The sequence below is a fragment of the Argentina silus genome (genome assembly GCF_951799395.1).
Source record: "Argentina silus genome assembly, chromosome: 3".
Classification (NCBI taxonomy): Eukaryota; Metazoa; Chordata; class Actinopteri; order Argentiniformes; family Argentinidae; genus Argentina; species Argentina silus.
The window spans coordinates 23,535,385-23,558,067 of record NC_139657.1 but is presented as its reverse complement, the minus strand read 5'-3'; the positions used below and the strand labels follow the sequence as shown (position 1 = coordinate 23,558,067).

Sequence of the window (22,683 nt, the reverse complement as noted above, 5' to 3'; positions counted from 1 at the left end):
TGTACAATATAATGACTAGAACTTCATTAAGGGTAGATACCTTCCCCCCTCTTTCTCCTGTCCCTATGTGTATGTATGTCCCAGGTACGGCCACTTCTCAGGCATCAACAGGAAGGTGCAGTTAACCTACCTGCCCAATGGCCAGCCCAAAGCCTCCAGTGAAGAAGAGGGTAGGGAAACAAACTACTGCCACATCAATTGGCACTCTTATTGTTGCTCTGTACATCTTTGAAAACTGGTTACGGTGCCTGTTGATGATACAGTTGAAATAACAAAATGTGAATGGTTAATGTGTGTTTGTGGGTGCATGCATGTGTGTGTTTGTCGTGAATACACCTGCTTATAACCCCCCGGTTGTGTGTATTCCAGACTCTCAGAAGGAGGGTCCATCTCTTCTGCTGGTGCTGAAGTGGGGAGGAGAGCTGACCCCGGCAGGCAGGGTGCAGGCTGAGGAGCTGGGCAGGGCGTTCCGCTGCATGTACCCTGGAGGACAAGGTACAGTTATGCACCTCACCTGTACATACTACGCTTCCTCCATACCGCCGGCTTACCAACAGTGGTCTTGCCACTTACCAACAGTGGTCTAGCCACTTACCAACAGTGGTCTAGCCACTTACCAACAGTGGTCTTGCCACTTACCAACAGTGGTCTTGCCACTTACCAACAGTGGTCTAGCCACTTACCAACAGTGGTCTTGCCACTTACCAACAGTGGTCTAGCCACTTACCAACAGTGGTCTTGCCACTTACCAACAGTGGTCTAGCCACTTACCAACAGTGGTCTTGCCACTTACCAACAGTGGTCTTGCCACTTACCAACAGTGGTCTAGCCACTTACCAACAGTGGTCTTGCCACTTACCAACAGTGGTCTAGCCACTTACCAACAGTGGTCTTGCCACTTACCAACAGTGGTCTTGCCACTTACCAACAGTGGTCTTGCCACTTACCAACAGTGGTCTAGCCACTTACCAACAGTGGTCTTGCCACCAGCAGCATGCCTCCCCATTGCTGATAGCAGGCTGCTACAATAGGTGCTTGCTTGCTAGGCAGATTGGCCTATAAGTGTGCAGAGGGAGAGTTTCCCAGAGCTGCCAGAAATGATATGATGTATGATACCTGCTGAAGTAATTGATTTAAAATCAAATACTGTTACAAATACAATTTCCTCAAATACATTTGTAGTCTTCATGCACACACCTTTCTTTGTGTATGACGTTTACACCCTGTGATTTCACCCACCTTAGGCAATCTGCCGTGACGTTACATTTTGACACAGTGTTTTTAAATCTACTGGCTGTCATGGACATGCTTTGTTTTAGGTTCAGTGGAAGAGACCGATTTTCAAGCTTTCTGAATAAAGCCGACTGTTCTTTTCTCATCGCCTTACACTGTAATTTAGTCGTTTGTCATACGGACCTCATACTGAAGCTGAAGATGCACACTGCATTGAATATAGATGACCATTAATTCTACTCAATTTCTAACGGAATAGACTGTTCACTGACCAGATTGTGTAATTTTGCATGGCATTGTACGCAATGCATATTTCATGTTAATATGGGTGAAGTGAAAACAAAGTAAAAGGGAAGTTAAGAGACTTTTATTCTGGCATGAAACACAAACACTTGAGACATGAGCTCTTGTAATTTCATGTACTTGAGGTTGTGTTGCCATGTCCAATAGCTAAGCAAATGATATCTATACAATATATTGATATTTTTTTTGCTTTCCTTTCTTATGCATGCTTTTTAAAGCAATGTCTAAATTATCTACACTGTAGTGCATGAAAAACTACTTTGCCAAGCCAAGCACAAAGAAAGCTAAACTGTCGTGCAATGCTTTTTTGCTTCTTTTTTTCCAGAGAAATAGGAAATTACTCAAGCTATGTACTTCTCATCTTCCTGCCTAGTCATTTTTGATAGATTCTTGGACGAGTGTTACAGCACTTCCCCCTAGTGCAAGTGTCCTGTTAATTCTGCTCTACTCTTCTCCTCTTACCTCTTGCATTGTTAACTAGAAGGTAGCCGCAGGTCCCTTGGCTGCGAGTCTCCTATTGACTGTGGTAAGAAGGGCTTGGACTTTGCTATTAACACCACTATTAACACCAAACCATACTAATTTCTAATTAAGCCTCATATTTAAACCTGTTCTCACCCATTTTGTGAAGGGATCCTGTATTATCTGTGCTTGCTGTGGTTTGTTTGTGTCCAAGAAACAAGCACTCAATAAGACACTTTTTAAGCTACAGTTGATCATATTAATGCTGCTGGCAATTGTCGATTTGTTGGGATTGCTTGCATTGGTAAGAGTGTTGCATGGGTACAGTATATGATATTTGTGTAATATGCTATCTGACAATCTGTTGAACTACCAAGAAAATGCATGATTTAGAAGAAACACAGCAAGAATTGCAGAGCATCCACAGTTATCTATACACAATCAGAACATTTTTGTTTCATGCTTTGAACCACATTCCATTTTTTAACAATTTTCTTCCCAAATATGAGATGTGAAGGAGGCTACCCAGTTTCATTTTCAGGTGAACTGAATCAAGTTGATTTTTTTTTACCAGACAGTTACTAAATAACCAACGCTACCTCCATTTTTGACTGCAGGTATGTGTGTGTTTCTAGTTCTGCTGGTACTGAATGTAGGCTTGAGTGTGGCTCAGAGAGAGAAACGTGACACAGCACACCCAAAATGAGGGATAATCCTTGAGTAATCTTCTTTCTCCCTCCCTACCTCTATTGTCTTGGCCCCTGTGGTGACCTACAGTAGAAGCCTGATTTTCCTACCTTGCCTCACTGTGACCATATAGGTGACTATGCAGGCTTCCCTGGCTGTGGCCTGCTCCGTTTACACAGCACTTACCGCCACGACCTCAAGATCTACGCCTCCGATGAGGGTCGTGTACAAATGACGGCAGCAGCTTTTGCCAAGGTGACTATAGTACACACTATTTACAGTGCTACTAGGGAGTGCTAGCATTCTTTGGTCATCCGCTGTAGAAGTCTTCTTTGGCCTAGAAGCCTGTTTGCGATTGCTGAGCTCACCAGTGCTTTTGTTTCTTTTAATGATGTCATTTCTGTTGATTTTGGAAAACCTAGTTAGTTCTTTTCAAAATTTCAGCCTAATAATGCCAATTCCTTGATTTTTATTGACGCCTCTTTGATTCTCATGTTGATAGACACCAGTAGACTCCAAAGCCAAATGCAATCAATACTAAACATTGCCAGCTCTCTTATGCCTGCACAAATAATGCGACGGAACACACCTGACTTACCAAAAACGCCTGTCAAGCCAATTGTCCCATTACTTTTGGTGCCCTGAAATAGGGGGATTATGTATAAAAAAAAATTAAATGGTGGAACCATGTCCACAAATACCCTCAAATAAAAGCTGAGAATCTCTACTTTAAACTCATAGTAATTGATTGATTTCAAATCCAAACTTTTGGAGTATACAGCCAAAAGAAGAAAAAAATGCTTCACTGCACCACTCACACTGTCCGTGTGTGTGTGTGTGTGTGTGTGTGTGTGTGTGTGTGTGTGTGTGTGTGTGTGTGTGTGTGTGTGTGTGTGTGTGTGTGTTTCGGTCTCACCATTGCATCATTGGTTGTGTGTACAGGGTCTGCTGGCCCTAGAGGGGGAGCTGACGCCCATACTGGTTCAGATGGTGAAGAGTGCCAACATGAATGGCCTGTTGGACAGCGACAGCGACTCTCTGACTGACTGCCAACAGAGGGTGAAGGCCAGGCTCCATGAGATCATGCAGAAGGACCAGGAGTTCAATCAGACCGACTATGAAAAGGTGCAATAGTAGCGTCTACCTAGTCTTGTTTATGCTAACCTTTTGGGAAAAACTCAATTTGAAAGCTGTGCTTGAAAGTTTTTACTCTCTGTGCTGTGTTCTTACAGTTAAAGTAAATGTGACATATTGCTCTTACATGTTATTTTAACCTTTTTTGTTGGTCATAAATATCAGTGTAACACAGTTACCTTACATATTGTGTAACATAAGTTGCATAATTCTTGTGACTATGTCTATGTTCAGCTGGCCCCTACAGGTAGCCCCTCCCTGGTCAACTCTATGAAGATCATAGGGAACCCAGTGAAGACTTGTGACCAGGTCTACACCCTCATCCAGAGCCTCACCTCACAGATTCGCAAGAGGCTGGAGGACCCCAAATCAGCAGGTCGGTTTTCAGCTCTGCCTCCTTAGAATTGTAATGAAATTAAAGAGAATAGAGTGGAATCTCCAATACAATGTGGAAATCTGTCTTTTGACTCTGGTGTTTAGACAACCTTGGGTCATCGACAGTGGTGGACTCATAATATGTTATGAGTATATTAAATTCTTGAAACCACTGTCTAGGGCTAGGCCTTCAGTAGGTACAAAACCAAATTGAGTGTTCAGTCTTACACAACAAAAATGTGTCTTGATTCGATATATTGAGGTTGAATGTTGTGCCTATGAAATTCTATCCCTGTAAAATGGGAAAAAAACACTATTGACCCAACTTACTGTTAAGTATAACTTCAAAACTTGGCTAAGCTAACTATCTATGCTAAGCTAGTTACGCTAATACCCTTACCCAAACTAGCTATGCTAAGCTATTTGCTAAGCTAATGGTTCCATCTTGGCCCTGTTTTCCTCCCAGACCTGCAGCTGTACCACAGTGAGACCCTGAATCTGATGCTGCAGCGCTGGTCCAAGCTGGAGAGAGACTTCCGCATGAAGAGTGGCCGCTACGACATCAGTAAGATCCCTGACATCTATGACTGCGTCAAGTACGACACACAGCACAACTCCTCGCTAGGCCTGGAGGACACACTGGAGCTGTTCCGGCTCTCACGAGCCCTGGCTGACATAGTCATACCACAGGTGAGAATACACACACATACACACACACACACATACATTCTCCGCCTACCAATAGCCCTCTAACATGCTGTCACTATTCTTTTGTCCCAGGAGTATGGCATCAACAAGCCAGAGAAGCTGGACATTGCCCAGGCCTACTGCCTGCCTCTGATGAAGAAGATCCAGCTGGATCTGCAGAGGACCCACGAGGATGAGGCTGTCAACAAGCTGCACCCACTGTGAGTTTCAGTTCCACTGCACTGTACTATTACTGTACTGTTCTGTCCTTTACTGTACTGCACAGTACTGCAGTCAATGTCTGTACACTCAATGGAGCTGATCTAGGATTAATGCTTATTAGCAAGGCCTTGTGAAGTCTAAGGTTGTGTGTCCCTACTGAACCCCTGTTCCAGGATCTGTGGGCCATTAGCTCATTTTTATGCTACGGTGTATCCCTCGAGCCCCCGTAAGTGATCACCCTTTGTCTTTCATTCCCTCTGGTGGTTCAGGTACTCGCGTGGGGTCATGTCTCCGGGTCGGCACGTGCGGACCCGGCTTTATTTCACCAGCGAGAGCCACGTCCACTCCCTCCTCAGCATCTTCCGCTACGGGGGACTTCTCGACGTACGTTACTGGAGAGTTTAACTGTCTGGATAGATAGGTGGCATGGGGGCTATCCTTTACTAAGTAATATAAGTCATTTATAAACCCACTTTTGAACATTATTTCATTGAAAGAAGTTCCAATCCAACAGGCAAGTTTTCCTGTTTCTCTATCGCATGTTCTACACTCGTTTTCACTCCAGCTCTTGACTGCCTAGCCAATTGGAAGGGACCTCTGATGTTCAGCCTCCTGTCAATCACAACTGCTCCAAGAGAGGCAGATCCTTGCGTATTTTTCGGGAAATAAGTCCAATGTATTTAGTATGTTCAAAACCAAACTAGAAACTAAAAAGGACACATTTTACAGTTGGCAATGTATTTCAGAAATGAATTTGAGTCTTCTAGACTTTTTTTTTTAAAAATGATTTTCTTTAATTAACTATAACATGTACATATAGAAGAGCATCACTTTATAACAGGCATGCAGGCTAGGTGGTTGTTGTGTCAAGCCCATGTGTTCACAGGGCAAGGTAACACACAGACTAATTGTTGTGCTTCTAGGAGGGCTTGTGGAGGACTTGTAGCTCAAGGTGTGTGTCTGTGTGTGTCTGTGTGTGTCTGTGTGTGTCTATGTGTGTCTGTGTGTGTCTGTGTGTGTGTGACAGGAGGTGAAGGACCAGCAGTGGAAGCAGGCCATGGATTACCTTAGTGCTGTTTCTGAACTGAACTACATGACCCAGATAGTCATCATGCTGTATGAAGACAACAATAAGGTAAGTGATTTTATAAATATACAGTGTTTATATATCTATTTTTATATACAGTACCAGTCAAAAGTTTGGACACACCTTCTCATTCAATGTTTTTTCTTTATTTTCATTATTTTCTACATTGTAGATTAATATTGAAGACATGAAAACTATGAAGGAACACATATGGAATTATGTAGTAAACAAAAAAGTGTTAAACAAACCAGAATATGTTTTATATTTTAGATTCTTCAAAGTTGCCACCTTTTGCTTTGATGACAGCTTTGCACACTCTTGGCAAGTTTGTGTCCAAACTTTTGACTGGTACTGTATATATATTTCTATATATATATATAAGGATATATATCCTTCTGTCCCTTCCCCTCTCTCTCTCTCTCTCTCTCTCTCTCTCTCTTTCTCTCTCTCTTTCTTTCTCCCTCTCTTACACCCACTCTCACATAACATGTGTGTGTTACCAGGACCCCTCCTCAGAGGAGCGTTTCCATGTGGAGCTCCACTTCAGTCCTGGAGTGAAGGGTTGTGAGGATGAGGAGAATGTACCTCTGGGCTTCGGCTTCCGCCCTGCCTCTGCTGAGGTGTGTGTGTGTGTGTGTGTCTTTGTGTGTGTCTTTGTGTGTGTCTTTGTGTGTGTCTTTGTGGTGTGTGTTATATTGCTATGATGATCTCTGCAGAACCAGGAGAAGCAGACCAACCAAGGCAGTGTGGAGGACCTATCACAGGATGAGCCTGACCGGGCCCTGCCTCTCTCTGAGGCAATCAGCATCCAGAAAAGATCCCCCATGATTCGCAACCGGAAGACAGGCTCCATGGAGGTATTTAACAGGGCATACCATTCTACCATATTATTTATTACCTGCCATGTATCCTAGTTATAAAACTGATATTTTCAAATGATTGTTGAGGAAAGGGCTGTCTGAAATAACAGTTACCCACCACCCAACACTATTGTTATGCTATGACAACCTGTATGTGGAATGTAAATAATCCTTTTACTATTGGTGGACACTCAGTGATGTATGTTTTTCCCAGTGAGTGAATGGAGCCCTGCAATGTATCTATTACAGCCTGGTTCATTTATTTCATGTCTGTATGAGTCAGCTGTCTGTCTCACCCTGTGACCCCTGTCCCCACCCAGGTCCTCTCAGAGACTTCCCCCAGCTACTCCTCTAAGGGTGCTGCCTACCGCCTCTTCCCCTCCTGCTCACGCCAGTCCCCCGAGATCAAACAAAGTGGCCTAGGTGGGTGTCCTCTTTCTGCCCTCCCTATGCCAACCACAGCCAAAGCCACATATCTTCACCTGTCAATACCCGCTGACCTCTCAAAAGGCCTGTTTGACCTCTCTCCCTCTCTCTCTATATCTCTATCTTTCCATCTCTTTCTTTCTCTCTCTCTATCTCTCTCTCTGTGTCTGTCTGTGTGTGTCTGTCTCTCTATCTCCCGCTCCCTCTCTCATTCCCCCTATTCCTTTCCAATGGCTCCATAGCTACCATGGCTGCATAACAGTGAATCAGCCAAGGGCCCAGAGACTATGTAGGCTAGAGGGCAGTGGAGAGAATGTGCATACAGTCTTCATAAGGGCCCCCGTCCTGCCAATAGTGGCCTATATATGGGGTCTGCACTCAGCACCACACCACACCACAGCCCCCCCTCCAACATCAACCCAATTCCCCCCAGGGTGCTATTCCTGTCTGTTTCCATTCACATCCATCTGTCGAGAGAAGTTAGGAAAACTCCTGCAAGTGTGTTTTGATATTCACACCATACTAAAGCCGCCTCTTAACCCCAAGTGTGGAGTGGATACAACAATACGATAATGGGCGTAAATATTAGATTTGAATGTCGGTTGCAACAAAAGGGGATATGTGCATATACTGTGTAAACATTAAGTGAAACATTAACATTACGTTTTGTCCACCTCTACCTGTGCATTTACAAAACTAAAATGTCACCCATACTGGTAAGTATGGTACACAATGTAGTATGATTCAATTAGGCCCACTGTAACTCTGCTGTTACTATGATTCTTACTATTTGCTTTCAGCAATTAAGCACTACTGCCATGTAGAATGCACTCCTCGTATAAGAATCACATACCTCTTTGACCATTTAATTTTCATAACTAATTATTCTCGGGTAGCTCATTGCGAGTAACCAATGGGAATGTTTTTGTTCCATGGCGTGTTTAACACTTATATATACTTGAATACTACATACTTGACGTCTTAAACTCAAGATTTTTATAAGCAGAGTGCAGTGTATTCACGCTATAGAAACCCCCTTATTTCTTAAATCCCTGTCATCCTCTCAGGCCGTCCCACCAGTAGATTATGAGTGTAAAGCCCTCGTCAGCCTCCCTAGAGGGCTTGGACAGTGGCGCTCCCTTTTGATCAGTGACAAGAGGGGCAGGTGTTTAGAGTGACCTTGTATGTTTGGTGCACTTTGTTCATACAGAGACACATACACACACACACACACACACACACACACACACACACACACACATACACACACACACACACACACACACATATACACACACACACACACACACACTCACTCACACACACACACACCATGATACACACCCCCTTAGCACCAGAAAGCAGCTCTTATTAATAACTGCATGGTGAGTAATGACGACTAATACTCCCATCCCTCCCTCCCTTCCTCCCATCCTGTGGTTCTTCCACACACAGGCTCCCAATGCTCGGGCCTCTTCAGTGCCTCAGTCCTGGGGGTGTCCTCTAGCGCCCCCAACCTGCGGGACTACGTCCTCACACACCACCGCACCCTCTCCCCCGGTACGTTCTTCCTCCTCCCTGCTCTATCTATTTGCTCTATTTCTACCCCCTCACCTGGGCACTGAAGAAGCCTTAGAGCTAGCTCTCATCAGACTACAGCCAGCTCTTACCAGAGTCTACCATATTAAGAATGGCCACCACCGTTAATACTTTTTTCCTGGTCAAACTCCCTGCTCACACAATGGACAATAGACACAATGGTGTTATTTGATTTGTATTTGAGCATGATTTGTATTGAGCTTAAGAACCCCTCCCCCCCTGTTTCCTTCAACTTCTGGAATGGTATTCTGCTTGAATAATTCCCTGTACATTCACAGCATGAGCAAGAGCTTTGATTGGACACCAGAGTGATTATACAGTATATGCTGGGTGTGAATCGTTTTGGATTGTGTGAGGAAACACATTTTCAATAATCAATAATCTTGCCTTTCCTAATCAAAGCAGCATGACTGTTTGTTGATGTACATTATCCACTCTGTTGTTCTGTAAATTGTGTTTACACATTATGTATAATTGTGCATGTTATTCAGTAATTATTACATTCATCAGGAGAATGGATTTATTAATCCATGGTGAGGCAACTTTTCCTGTTTGGATATTAGACAGGTGATTTTTATCAACATTTTAAAATTTGTAATCCTTCAATTGAGAAACCTGTTATGCCGATCAAATCTGTCTTCAAATCCATTAATCCACCTCTTAATAATCCCCAGTTGCATACTTTCGATTAAAACTAGAAAAAGAGTGAAATGGTGAGTAGGCAATTTTCATACATGGCCACCAGGGGCCCTCATACATACTCTGCTTATCCCGAACATTTAAAGGGGGCAGAACTGATATGGCCAGGAATGTTGAATCACATAGACCTGCTTAATTTGATCCAAAACTGTTTTGTTGGGTCCAACTAATCACTCCAAACAAACTGAAATAATCACAAGCAAGTACTCAAAAGTACTCCAAACAACTACAAACAGGTACCTAAAAGTACCCCAAACATGCACAAACGGGTACCAAAAAGTACCCCAAAAAAACTACGAACAGGTATCCAAAAGTAGCCAACACAACCCAAAAGTAGCCAAAAGAACCACAAACTGGCAGCCAATACAACACAAAACCACCCAAATTATCTGTTCAGGTTGGTGTGTGATATATTGGGTTCAGGATTCTACATTGTTACGATAGCAGAGATTATAAAAACAAAGTATTTTTTTATTATAATTCGAAAGCTGAAAATGTTTTAAGTAAATGTATCCATCCAATGCATCCATTCTGAATTATTTGTCAATAGATTGACCATAGGAAACTTTTCATGTCCAAACTTTTTTAGTTTTTAGTTTTCGAATTATACTGAAATCTCACTCCCTGAATTGACTGAATGAACATTTCATAGCATGTTCTTGCCGAAATCTATTTCGTTAAAGAACCAGGGCATAAGTTTGTTGGAAATCTGCCACCTCTGGCCACCGCGCCAAAACTCAGTTCGAAGTTCTAAATGGACTTGCAGTGTTGGACATTAGCTGTTGTGTTTCTGCATGCGCGCATGATTCAAAGCAGGCAGCCACCAGAGACAGAAACACCCCTGGCAGTAACATGTGTCTATGCAAACCGAGTGTCGGGTAGGACGCTTTTTCTGGATTCGTAAATGAAATATATATATCAAGGGATCTCATTCCCTGATCGCTACCGATTAAACATAGTCATTACAACCATTAGGATGCGTTTAGAAAGCTTGAATGTTACATACTGGAGCTTTAATACTTTGTTTTTGTCATCTCTGCTACTGTGACAAGAATAGTATAGAATCCTGAACCCAATATATTACATACCAAACCGAAACGTGAACCTGAATTGACAATTTGGGTGGTTTTGTGTTGAATTGGCTGCCAGTTTGTGGTTATTTTGGGTACATTTGGGTTGTGTTCGGTCCCTATTTGGGGTACTTTTGGGAACCTGTTTTGGATTGTTTGGGGTGATTAGTAGGACGCCTTTTCTTTTGTTGAGTCAGATTAGTCGTTATCGCTACAGTATTGACACAGTTAGTGATATGAAGGACCTGCCACCTGCTTGTTGTGGACTGCAAAGATTGTTCCACTGCAGGTTGAGCTGAACTAACCTGTGTTATCCACTGGGGGTCACTGTGTCTGTATGGTCTGTACAGCTTAGGTCAGGTATACTAGTCAATAGCTGCTATATAGCAGTGTCAACATAACCCTTTTTTGTGTCATTACTGAATTATTGTTTAAACAAGGGTCTAGAGGGGTGCAGTGAAATCTCAGGAGCTGCTGATGTTGCAGCTCAACACCTTTCTCACAACACTGTGTTTACAAAGGTTTCCTTTAGAGAGAAAATGTGTAGGAATCTGAAAAGTAATTTCAGGATGGAAGACATGTTTGACATGTTTGACTCTCTTATTCGCCCTCATAAAATGCCCACTAAGCTGTGCTTAATGTCAGTCTTTTGCACATCATTCAAGAATGATCAAACCTAAGTGCTCATTGCCACTCATATTATATTTTATTCCTCTAACTACTCCTTCCATGCTGTCTCCCTTTTCCAGCATGTTCACACACAGGTTGACAGACAGAAAGATAGACCGACAAGATTGACACACACACACACACACACACACACACACACAGAGAGAGAGAGAGCCTGTAGCTCCAGTAACACCCGTTACCTTTCTTATTTCCTCAGAGCTGTTCTCTATGCCGGCAGTAAAGAGATTTTCTGTGTCATTTGCCAGGCATCCGACTAATGGTATGTCTGTTTTTTCAAGTATATCTCGCCACTCCTCAGTTTCCCTTAATCTTGCATGTCTTTTTTTGGGGAAAACATTCCTGTGTTCCATTTGGGTTTGGAATTGTCCTGCGAAATTACACTACATATATCAAGATCTAAATGTCTCAAGAGTTCCTCTTTCACAAGATGGCTTTGTGTTTCCACCTGCTTGATTTCAACCCTTACTCTTAACACCATCTGCACTCCCTTTACCTGTTAATGTGTCTCTCTGACTCACCATTTCTTCCACAGGATGGATATATGTATATGGAATATGTCCCCTCTTGATATATTGCCATGTGTGGTCATGTATACGTATGATCATTAATCCTCATGTGCTCCTTTTTGGTAATTCAACCCATTCACTGGAGAGATGGTTAGCCCCTTCACCACTCCATTCTATAGTTTGATGACCACAACCCATATCATCTTATGCTAGTTAGCCTTTTCCAAAAATCTTTTCAGCAATTTCAGAAATAGCACCACATCACCTTGATCACTTATTATGAGATCAACTCTTGATAAGAAATATCTCAGTTTGACCCATTGATAAATATTTGTCTTTGCTCAATAAGCAGGTAAACACAATCTTTGGTAATGGAGGTTTAACATAAAATCTGTCCCATGACATTCATAACCATTTCAGTTAATCCATTAATTTCATTTTAATACTGTTGTTTGGTGTTGAAACATGGCTGAACTGAACCAATTGGTGATTGACAAAGACAGTAAGTGTGTTAATTCCTTACAGCACAATACACTAATAACATTAATATGTCACTTTATATGTGTTTATTAGATGATTATGTGTTGACATCTCATGATCACCAGAGACTTCTGCTCTTGTGGCTATCAATTGAGGAGAAATAATAACCATTCAGTTCAATCTTCAGATTTTTTTCTCCCAGTGTCATTGGTGCAGTATTCTCATTGCAAAAGTGTTTGATCATTTGCCTGGTATAGATATTATGACAGTACTGCACTATCAAGCGGTTGAATGCGGTTGAATGCGTTTGCCTGTATGGATGGTTGGTTCATCCATACAGACAAACGCATCCAACTGTTTGATAGTGCGGTACTGATGGCAGCCGTATGTGCCAGATAACTGGAGTTAAGTGTTATGATAAGAAAGTAACAGTGGTGAATCCAGCATTGTGGTGAATCCAGCACTGTTTAACGTGTCCCTGCTGTACAGCATACAGGTGTAGGAATGGTTTTGAGTTCCACTAAACAGTCTTCTCCTAGCGTTGAAAGACCGTATCAATAGTGTGAAGACTGTTTATTCAAGCCTGGCTCCCAATCAGTGAAACAGATTGGGTGAATTTGAGATTGAATTAACTGTAAATAGGAGTATGAGAATCTCATCCAAGTGCCTGGATAAAATGACTAAGGGAGCCAGATGGACGAGCAAAGCCTCTGTAATTGAGAGATTCCATAGATGGTTTCTGACAGATATTTTGACTTTTGGATGGAGTTGGCACCCAGTGTAATGACTAGAGTGATCAAGTGCTTCATTGTTGATGCAGTGTAGCACATGCAGCATGTAGAGAAGTGGTGTGAACATGGCTTTTCTATGTCTCTATAGTCTGATGCCAACTGCTTTGGAACAACTCCATATGCTCTGTTCTCCAATCTTGAATTGGAATGTTGTCACTTACTGACTCATAGTAATGCTTCCATTCAAACTACCTGCTCCAACCATCCCATTAATGTAACCAGCCCTCTCCACTCTTCCATTATCATTTGCCGTTTAGTTCTGATATCTTTCCATATACAGACGGTGTTGTGCCATTGAGTTAGATTGACACATATGTGTCATATATGGTGTTGTTGTCTATGATACGTATATGATGCATCAGTTCATCTGAGATATGAGATTGATAGTTGTGCTCAAGTAGGTGTCATGTTGTCTCAAGTAGGTGTCTAGGTGGCTTCTAAGGGCAAGATTTGTGTATATTATTTTTAGGTATCACAGGTCTTCATGTCTTTCTGTTGTCTTTGGATAACTATGGTATTCAGGTGTTAACCTTTGTATTGTCTATTCTATATGTCAAGCAGTTCTTATAGACCAGAAAGCCTTGTGAGTGGCATAAACTCAACAACCTTGGAGAGTAAGGAGGCATCTTCTGTTATTTTCTATCATGTTAGGTTTCCATTGTGCATTACCACATAAATATCAAAGATGAGGAGAACTGTACTGTAGTATTGGCCAATGGTTTTTAGTCATCATTTTCCCACGTGTTACTAAATGGCAGAGATTCTTGACCTCCAGATTTGTAACCAGGGTCTTTTGAACAAGAGAGAGAGACTCACTGCTCCTTTAGCCCTGTGCATATCTCTGGCACATCCACATCATTCTCTTCGCTACTCCTTCTCTTCCTCCACCACTGTGCTCTCTTCCTCTTCCTCGCTCTACCTCTTCTTCCTCAGAGCCTCTAGAGGAGCACCATGTAGCCCAGCTGCTGAGGGGGCTGTCCACTGACCCGGCCCTCCACTCTCTGGCCCTGGACGGGGCCATGGCCCACCACCTGCACCAGTGCCCCTACCACCTGCGCCTCCTCAGGAACTGGCTGGTGTCAGGCCAGGACCCCCCAGAGTGCCTCTACGGTCAGCCCTTGTTGACCCCCCGCCCCCTCTCTTCCTCCTCCACCACCCTACCCTTCATGCATTGCTGGGGCTGTGGGTGCTGCTGCCAGTGCAGGCTCATCTTGTTTTGCTTCTCCTTCCCTCTCTCTCTATTCTCTTTCTATGTCCCTTTTTGCTTTGTGTCTCCATCATCTTTGTCCTCCTTCTTTCCACTGTCTCCATAACTTGGTATCACTGTCTACCATGTTTAGTACCCTATTCTCCTTCTGCTTTTCTCCATACCTCTTTTTCGGTTTGGCTCTTTATGTCTCTCTGCATGCCTGCCAGAGAATGCAGCAGTGGCACTTATGAAGGGAGTGTGTTTATGTTCTCCTATAAGTTTCCCTCTAAAGATATACCCCTTACTCAATTAGCTGCTAAGGCTTTGGATCCAAAGGATCTTGCCAGCCTGACTTTTCAGACATATTGTTTTTTTAACCGAGCTTCATGGATAAGAAAAGCCAAACAAAAGGCACTTTTCTTTTTCTTACCAATGCTCACTATGCCATTGAATGGACGTTGTAAAAGCATTATTCAGCAGTATTCTGTGTAGCCTCTGCATTAGAAACTGCATAACAAAGAGCTCAGAGCATGCTGGCAAAGCTACATGGCTTTAATCCTGAATGGCCACATGGACAAACCTCTTCTCTAGAAGGGTTTTCAGCTGCTGGGTGAAATTTACTGTAATGCATGCTACTCCCTCCAGTTATAGGGGTAACACAGCCAACACTGAAGAAGTGGAAATGAATGAAGTCATGAAATGCACACACAACTAGTCCAGATGAATCTGACTGTTGAAAGGGATGCTCTAGAAAGGGAGGACTTATTAGACTGATGCTCTGAGACAGTGCCCTGTGAGAGGTCCTGGCTAAGTATCAGTCCCTCAATTTCCATGAAATATGTTTTTGGTATCCTGGCCAGATTGCAGATTGGCTTCTGTGAAGAATATCTAGGTCATCTTATCATCTCTCATTTTAATTGGCTAATTAAGCCGTGGTCTGTGCTAAAACTGCTGATTTTAGGGGAGTTTCTAGAGCAAGAATCTCTGCTTTGTGTCACTCTTGTGGAGCAATGTATTCACTCATGGGAGTGCGAGACATTTGCAGAGAACTCTGTAATGACTTGGATATATTTTAGGAAATACTTAATATGGTATTGCTATTCCGTTAGTGGACTGAGAGATCTCCATAGGTAATTGACGTGTTGCTATAGTACAGTGGCTTCGGAAAGTATTTAGACCCCTTAATTTTTTCCACATTTTGTTTTTAGACTCAATTGGATAAAAATAAATAAATAAATCCATCAATTTATCCACACACAATACCCCATAATGATAAAGCGAAAACATGTTTTTAGAAATTTCTGCAAATGCATTAAAATTGAAATACAGAAATACCTCATTTACATACGTATTCAGACCCTTTGCTATAACACTTTTTAAATTAGTTAAAATGCAAAAATGTCATCAAGACGTCATTCAATAAGTTGAATTGAGTCCATCTGAATGCAAGGATAATAGTTCATGTGATTTTGGAATAAATATCTTTGTTTTTATAGGGTCTATATGATTTGCATAGGAATATATTACACACTGTGTGGATCAGGTTGTCATTACAAACTGAGCAAATGGAGAGGAACAAAATTGCTCAGGAATGCTACCCTGAGACCTGGGGAGACCAAATTGAATGGCGGAGAGGAAAAAGCACACTCGATGGGAAAACATCATCTCAGTCACTCAAAAAAAAAGAAAAAGAATCCCTTAATGGAAAATAATCTATTTATCCATTTATTTGGTTTTACTACAAGGCATTACATTTAGTGCAAATCCACCACATGGAATACAGTTTCCGCACCATCCCTCATATGAAGAATAGTGGTAGCTGCATCATGTTATGGTTATGTTTGTCACCGGCAGGGACTGGGGAGTTTGTCAGGATTAAGATAAAATTATGAAAGTTGGTGAGTTGGTAGTGACATCCTAATCCACACAGTGTGTAACTGATTCCTATGCAAACCAGAGACTATAAAAACAAAAGATATTAATTCCAAAATCACATGAATCCTTGCACTCAGATGGACTCAATTCAACTTGTTGAGTGACTTGTTGAAGACATTTTTGTATTTCAGCAAATTTTACGAGTATCATAGCAAAGGGTCTTAATACTTATGTACATGAGGTATTTCTGTCTTTCAGTTTTAACACATTTGCAAACATTTCTAAAAACGTGTTTTCGCTTTGTCATTATGGGTTATTGTGTGTGAATTGATGGCAAAAAAACTATATTTAATTTAATTTGAGTGTATAACACAAGAAAATGTGGAAAAAGTGAAGGGGTCTGATTACTTTCCAAAGTCACTGTACATGAGGTCAATGCCTGACATGTTCTGTTACCATCCTTCATTTGTATCCCCCGCCTTACTACTCCCTTTTCTTATTCCTTCTCTTCATTCACTATGTGTTCCTCCCCCCCACTCTCTCACAGGTAAATGGGTGAATGAATGGTGCAGTGTAGCATCACAGTGTTTTGCTGCTCCTGCTGCATCTGGTGTGTGAGCTGAATTTGATGTCCACATTGAGAGAAAGGGCTGCAACAGAGAAATAGAGAGAGGGGGTGGCAGAGAGCTAGAAATCTGATTAGGCCTTTTATCCATATAAGCCAGGGCTGTCATCAGAGACCTTGGCAAGCGGAATTTCTCAATTTCTACACTGACCTTGGCTTCAAATTGATGATGCTGAAACTGTTCCTGCGTATCTAAAGCTCAGCACACTAAAAGGCTCAAAGTTAACTCATTCTTGTGTTTATTTGTGACGGATCTCATTGATAATAATATTTTTTTTTATTTTAAAACATTTTAAATTATTATTATACCAGTCAGATATCATACTTTTTGGCAGAGCATACTGTGGTAATCGAACCCTCTATGCTTAATTTGTTGTTTCTTTGCTTGTTTCATTGAGCATAATCGATCGTCCCTATTGTTTGTGTTGATGTGGTTGGTATCTGGCAAGGATTTTAGCAATAAGGTAGCACAGTAGCTGGAGGACTGGTGGAGAAATGCAAGGCTGGCTGCATGCATCAGAAATGGATGGATGGATGCATTGCTTTATCTCATCCATTCCTTGTGTTTGTTGTGATATCGCTTCATCATGGGTGGTATTCTGGGCTGCACTGTATGTCAAGGATTGATTCACTCTGCTGGCCTGTTGGTGTGTGAAAAGGCTGTCGTCACACAACACAAGGTCGACGAGTAGAGCGACTGACCCGGCTGCTGTGTGTGAAAAGACCTGCGTTCGTGACACAAATACTCTCTTTGGTTGAGGTCTTTGGCTTGGAAGTGTGAATGACTCAGCTACATTTCAGCATGTCCTTTTCCAGTACCCTGAGGGTCATCCAAACTAGGTTCTGTTCCACTGGGTGACGTCACATTGATGTCGGTTTAATTACCGGAGAATGGGCCGCCACTTGGGAAGGGGCCTAGATACTGTACTGTGGTATCACCACTTCTCCTCGCCCAGATGGAGAGGTGGTACAACTGTGTGTTTGTGTCTCTCTCTCTCTCTCTCTGCTGCAGGCTATGAAGGCTGCTCCATGGTGCCCTCTATCTACCCACTGGAGACACTGCACAACTCACTCTCTCTCAAGCAGGTGGATGAGTTCCTCAATGCCGTGTGTGAGAGCAGCAGTGAGGCCCATGCCAAGACCATGAAAGGTAGGCATACACAGCACAGTCCCAATTCATCCTCCTGCATAAATACGAACCTTTGCTTATTTATTATTGATTTGCATTCATATTTTTAAGTTCCAAATTAAGTTTAAAGCATGATAGTATATTTTTGAGAATGGCATATGATGCATATCTAGTATCTTGTAGTGTACTATATTATGTGCATGTCTTTTCCTTCCAGCTCTCTCTGCACTGTTTGACACTACGAGCCAGCTACACCCCACCTACACCCGACCGAAGGCACTGTCCTCTTCAGAAGCTTCTCTCCGGCCCCCCAAACTATTGTGTGAGTATACTGACAGTCCTCCTTAAGTAGCTTTTTAGGATAACAGCACCTGGGGTGCTGGTGAAAGTGAATACCTGGTAGACATACTGTACATCAAATCATCTATAATATGTTTTCAGAATAGTGCAGATAAAGGCAGTAAAACAATAAGAGGAAGCCACTTCAGACTATTTAAACACATCCCGACTGTAGTTTGTGGTCCTCTGTGGCTCAGTTGGTAGAGCTTGGTGCGAACAACGCTTAGGTTGTGGGTTCGATTCCTGCTGGGACCATATATACTGAAAAATATATGCACTCACTGTGATGTAAGTCGCTTTGGATAAAAGCGTCAGATAATTTATATATATATATAGATTCCACCTACAGGAAGATAACCTCTGATATCAACACTGTTAAGCAGACAACAAAGCCTCGGAGTTGGCCAGGAAAAGAGAAAGAGATATAAAAAGCTCGGCCCCGGCCCTTAAACTGTCAGACAAGCTAAATAAGAGCCGGTTATTTTTGTCAGAAAACAACCGCCAGAGGAGTGGCATTAACAATTAAGACTTCAGTAAAAGTAGGACTGGGGATAATAACCCACCTCAGCCCTGTCGTGGCTTCTCCGCCTCGCCACTGGGTTCCAATGTTGTCAGCCTCCCTTCTTTCTGCCTCGCCTCGTTTATGTCTCCCGTGGATCAAATTGTGATTAATTTGGCCCCTTAACTGTGTTTAGGATGGGTTTAACAGCGGCTGTGAGCTGCCATGTCTCTCTCTCTTGCTCTCTCCGTCTCCCTCTCCCTCCCTCCCTCCCTCTCTCTCTCTCTCTCTCTCTGCCTCCCAAAAATCTAGGTTGCTGTAACCACTCCTTTTTATCTGTCTCCTCATACACTAAATGGGTTATGTTATCACGTAGAGGGAGGAGGAGAAAATATGCTGCAGGTTATAAGTGTCCCACAGATGAATAAGAGCTTTGTTCTCATTTTTCCCATTAGGCTGTTTTATTCAGTGCAACTATCATTTACAGTTGTAGGGCAGGTTACAAACACAGTACCACACAGTTGATATTCATACAAATCAGTTCAAGGATTAACAGTTGAGTTGAACTAAGGATTCAAAACGGCTACCCTACACTGTTGGCCAATGAGATTTAAAGGGGCAGTTCACTCTATTTGAAGGGTGTTGACGTTTTATTTTATAAAGAACAGCTAGTGCACTTAGTGCTTAGCATTGCAAAATAACTACCTAACAACACCCTACAGTGTACTACTGTTGAAAATATGGTAAAATTTGTTTTTATATGTCCTTACTTATTGTGTGTGTGTGTGTGAGAAGACAGCAGTGGCCCCTCCAGTACTGTGTCCAGTGCAGGGCCCTCCTCCCCCACCTCAGTGAACCCAGCCCTCCACTTCAACTTCAGTGAGTAGAGACCCCTACAACACACCTGCTGGCATTGAGGGACCCAGGGACACACCCAGACCACCTGAAGAGGGTGTAATTTATCCATCCATCCTCACCTACACCTGAGTGAGAGCCTTTTTAGTCATCACTTTTTAGATCTCACTGGACCCAAACCTGCTAGCCCCCCCCCCCACCCCTCGGGCTATTATCTTATCCAACCAGCACTCACCCCCTGTTGAGTGGCAGCCTGGTGTGCCTATCAGACCTCAGACCTCAGACCTCCCTGTAGGGTCCATGCTCTCTTGGATTTGGACTGTGCCTACAGCGGATGCTGAACAGAGGGAGACAAAAGGAGCTGTGATTTTTATGCTTTTCTGCGGAATTAGTGTACCCAAAGACACAGACAGACAGACAGACAGAAAATAATCGGGCTCCTTGTATACAATACAATGCACTGCAAATGTCTTGCTGGACACCCTCTCTTCTCTATGTGCAGGAGGGAGGGTTTAGAATCTCCTTAATTTTTAATCATGGCAGAAATGTGTAATGGGATACAGGGAAAACACTTGAGCCAGTCGATTAATTTTGGTCTTGTATTATTACATTTATGTATTCGTTCAGTTTGAAGGAACTGTTTATGAGTGACCATACTTAACATGATTTGGAGTAAAGGGAAGTGGGAGTGGTGGGCAGTACAATGCAATACAACTTCACATGTTCAATATTTGATATAGCTCTCTCCTCCTACTGAAATCTAAACAGTATTGTAGTGCCTCAACTCCTTACATGAAAATCCATGGTATATATTTTTACAATGTTTCAAGGGAAAACCACTCCAGAGTAGATAGATACCTGATGACTGCGTATTTGAGCTACCTCAGTCGATGCTGAGTCCTCAAACTATTTTAAAATGTCTGCAATCTGCTGTCATGCCAAATAATGTTATTATGTGTTTTAATGTGCAATTAATTTAAATGGTAAATCAAATTATGTAATAAATATTATCTGGGTGTACATGTATTTATGGCTGAAAATAAACCTTTTTTTATGTGAGGCTTACCATGAATGGTTACGGTTATGAAATTCAAGCGTCATAAAAAATGGTTGTTTGTGCCTTATTTTTTACTTTATACTCTCAATTGTAAAACCTAAAGGTTTATTGGATTGTGAAGAAAACATGAATGTCATTGTATTTTTTTGGTTTTCCATGTGCTTGTTGGTTTAAGAGGCTCTCAACTGCATTAATGGTCTGCAGATTTTTTTTTAGAACAAACCGCTGTTATATGTATGTAACCCTTGTTTTCTTCCTTACAATAATGTTTGTTAATAGCTCCATAGGAATGATTCACTTAAAGCTCTGAGATGGGTGTATGTAGGTAGAATTAGGGTGGTATTTATCTAATTATTTAATGTGGTACTTAATTTCAGCCAAAGAGATTTGATGCTGTATAGAATTGTCTTTGTAGACTTTCATGACTATGTTCTATACATTAAGCGCCATGGTTGCTGTATGAAAAGTAATATAGTTTGAACTTTGGAGGTTGTTGTACACACCATTAAGCTCAGACAATATATCTGTAAAAATAAAAGATCCATAATTTCCTGTGTGTGTGTGTTGTGAGTGTGCATGTACATTTAGCTCCCGGTGTCTGTGACTCAGGTCTAGACAGGTCATGTTAGTGTTAACGGCCCATATGGAGGTGAAGGTCTAGACAGATAGGGGAGGGGGGGGGGTGTTATTGCTCTATAAACAAGAGACTCTCTCTGACAGCTGAGGGCCTTAGTCACCGCTTTGGCGGGGATGCATCCCCCTCCCTCCCCTCTCTTGTCTTTCTCTCCCATCCTCACCTCTTGTCTTTCTCTCTCTCTCCCCCTCCCTCTCCTCTCTTCTCTCCTCTCCACTTTCTTTCCTCTTCCTCCCTCTCTCCTCTCCTCTTCCTCCCTCTCCTCCATCTCCCTCCCTCTTTCTTCTCCCCTCTCCTCTCCCTACCCACCAAACAATAATGATGACTCATTCCTCCTCTCTCTAACTCGTTGCCATGGAGACAGCTTAACCCCCCCCCCCCCCCCCTTGTAATTGCCTTCTCCTGAGAGACGGTGAATGAATGGAGCACTGCGTCACCCTACACGGAGAGAGAACAGTGAGTCTGCTTTTTCACAGGGTGCTAAATGCTGATGTCATTCATCCCCACTGTTGCCACATGCACTCTCTCTCTCTCCCTCTCTTCCTTCCGTCTGTTTCACTTCCCTCTTTCTCTTCTGTCTGTTCTCTCCCTCTCTCTCTCTCTCTCTCTCTTCTGTCTGTTTCTTTCTTTCTCACTCTCTCTTCCATCTGTTTGTCTTTCTGTCTCACACGCACACACACAAACACACACTCTCAGCTCTTTGATGCATTCTTATTTATGAGCGCACAGCTGGAGGGGATGTAACTTTAATGTCAGGCTGTTTCCCACACAAGCACAGCCTACATACATACTACTTCAGGATACTCTGTACTGCAAATCAACATGATTGTGCGTGTATCAAAAGTCCCTTACATCCTGGCAACCAGCACCTGATCAACACGTGCTGAAATAGCCTGAGAGATGGGTGACTCATTATTACTGTGCTTCTAAAGGTCGTTCGTTGTATGTTTCTGAAAAGAACCGCTTGCCATCAGCCTTGGTAAGTACAATCATAGATACAGTATACAGAGTGGCCTTGGAACAAGGGGCTGCATTCAACACACTCAATGTCAATTGTTGCATACTGTAGCAGAGAGGGACATGGAGGATGGACAAGGAAACAACAGAAGGGACAACAACTACAGTCTATGTTACTGTGTTACCTTGCCCTGTGAAAACATGGGCTTGAGA

General features: G+C 42.5%; 1 protein-coding gene across 4 annotated transcripts in view; it reads left to right on the top strand.

The window, feature by feature from the left end:
* The window catches only part of ppip5k1b (diphosphoinositol pentakisphosphate kinase 1b), a 38,686-nt gene extending 17,255 nt beyond the window's left edge, over nt 1–21,431 (top strand). Inside the window, exons 14-30 of one of the 4 annotated variants that reach the window (XM_083667198.1) lie at nt 85–170; nt 370–495; nt 2,819–2,940; nt 3,628–3,810; nt 4,054–4,195; nt 4,661–4,884; nt 4,975–5,102; nt 5,373–5,487; nt 6,131–6,238; nt 6,694–6,810; nt 6,907–7,047; nt 7,371–7,473; nt 8,932–9,036; nt 14,245–14,421; nt 18,013–18,150; nt 18,347–18,451; nt 19,763–21,431. In XM_083667198.1, coding sequence (XP_083523324.1) covers nt 85–170; nt 370–495; nt 2,819–2,940; nt 3,628–3,810; nt 4,054–4,195; nt 4,661–4,884; nt 4,975–5,102; nt 5,373–5,487; nt 6,131–6,238; nt 6,694–6,810; nt 6,907–7,047; nt 7,371–7,473; nt 8,932–9,036; nt 14,245–14,421; nt 18,013–18,150; nt 18,347–18,451; nt 19,763–19,854 — 2,212 coding nt within the window. In that variant the 3' untranslated portion in view covers nt 19,855–21,431. Of the gene's footprint in view, nt 1–84; nt 171–369; nt 496–2,818; nt 2,941–3,627; nt 3,811–4,053; nt 4,196–4,660; nt 4,885–4,974; nt 5,103–5,372; nt 5,488–6,130; nt 6,239–6,693; nt 6,811–6,906; nt 7,048–7,370; nt 7,474–8,931; nt 9,037–11,730; nt 11,794–14,244; nt 14,422–18,012; nt 18,151–18,346; nt 18,452–19,762 lie in introns of all 4 variants that reach the window. The other 3 variants (XM_083667199.1, XM_083667200.1, XM_083667201.1) reach the window with 3 other exon arrangements.
* The last annotated feature ends 1,252 nt before the right edge of the window (nt 21,432–22,683 follow it).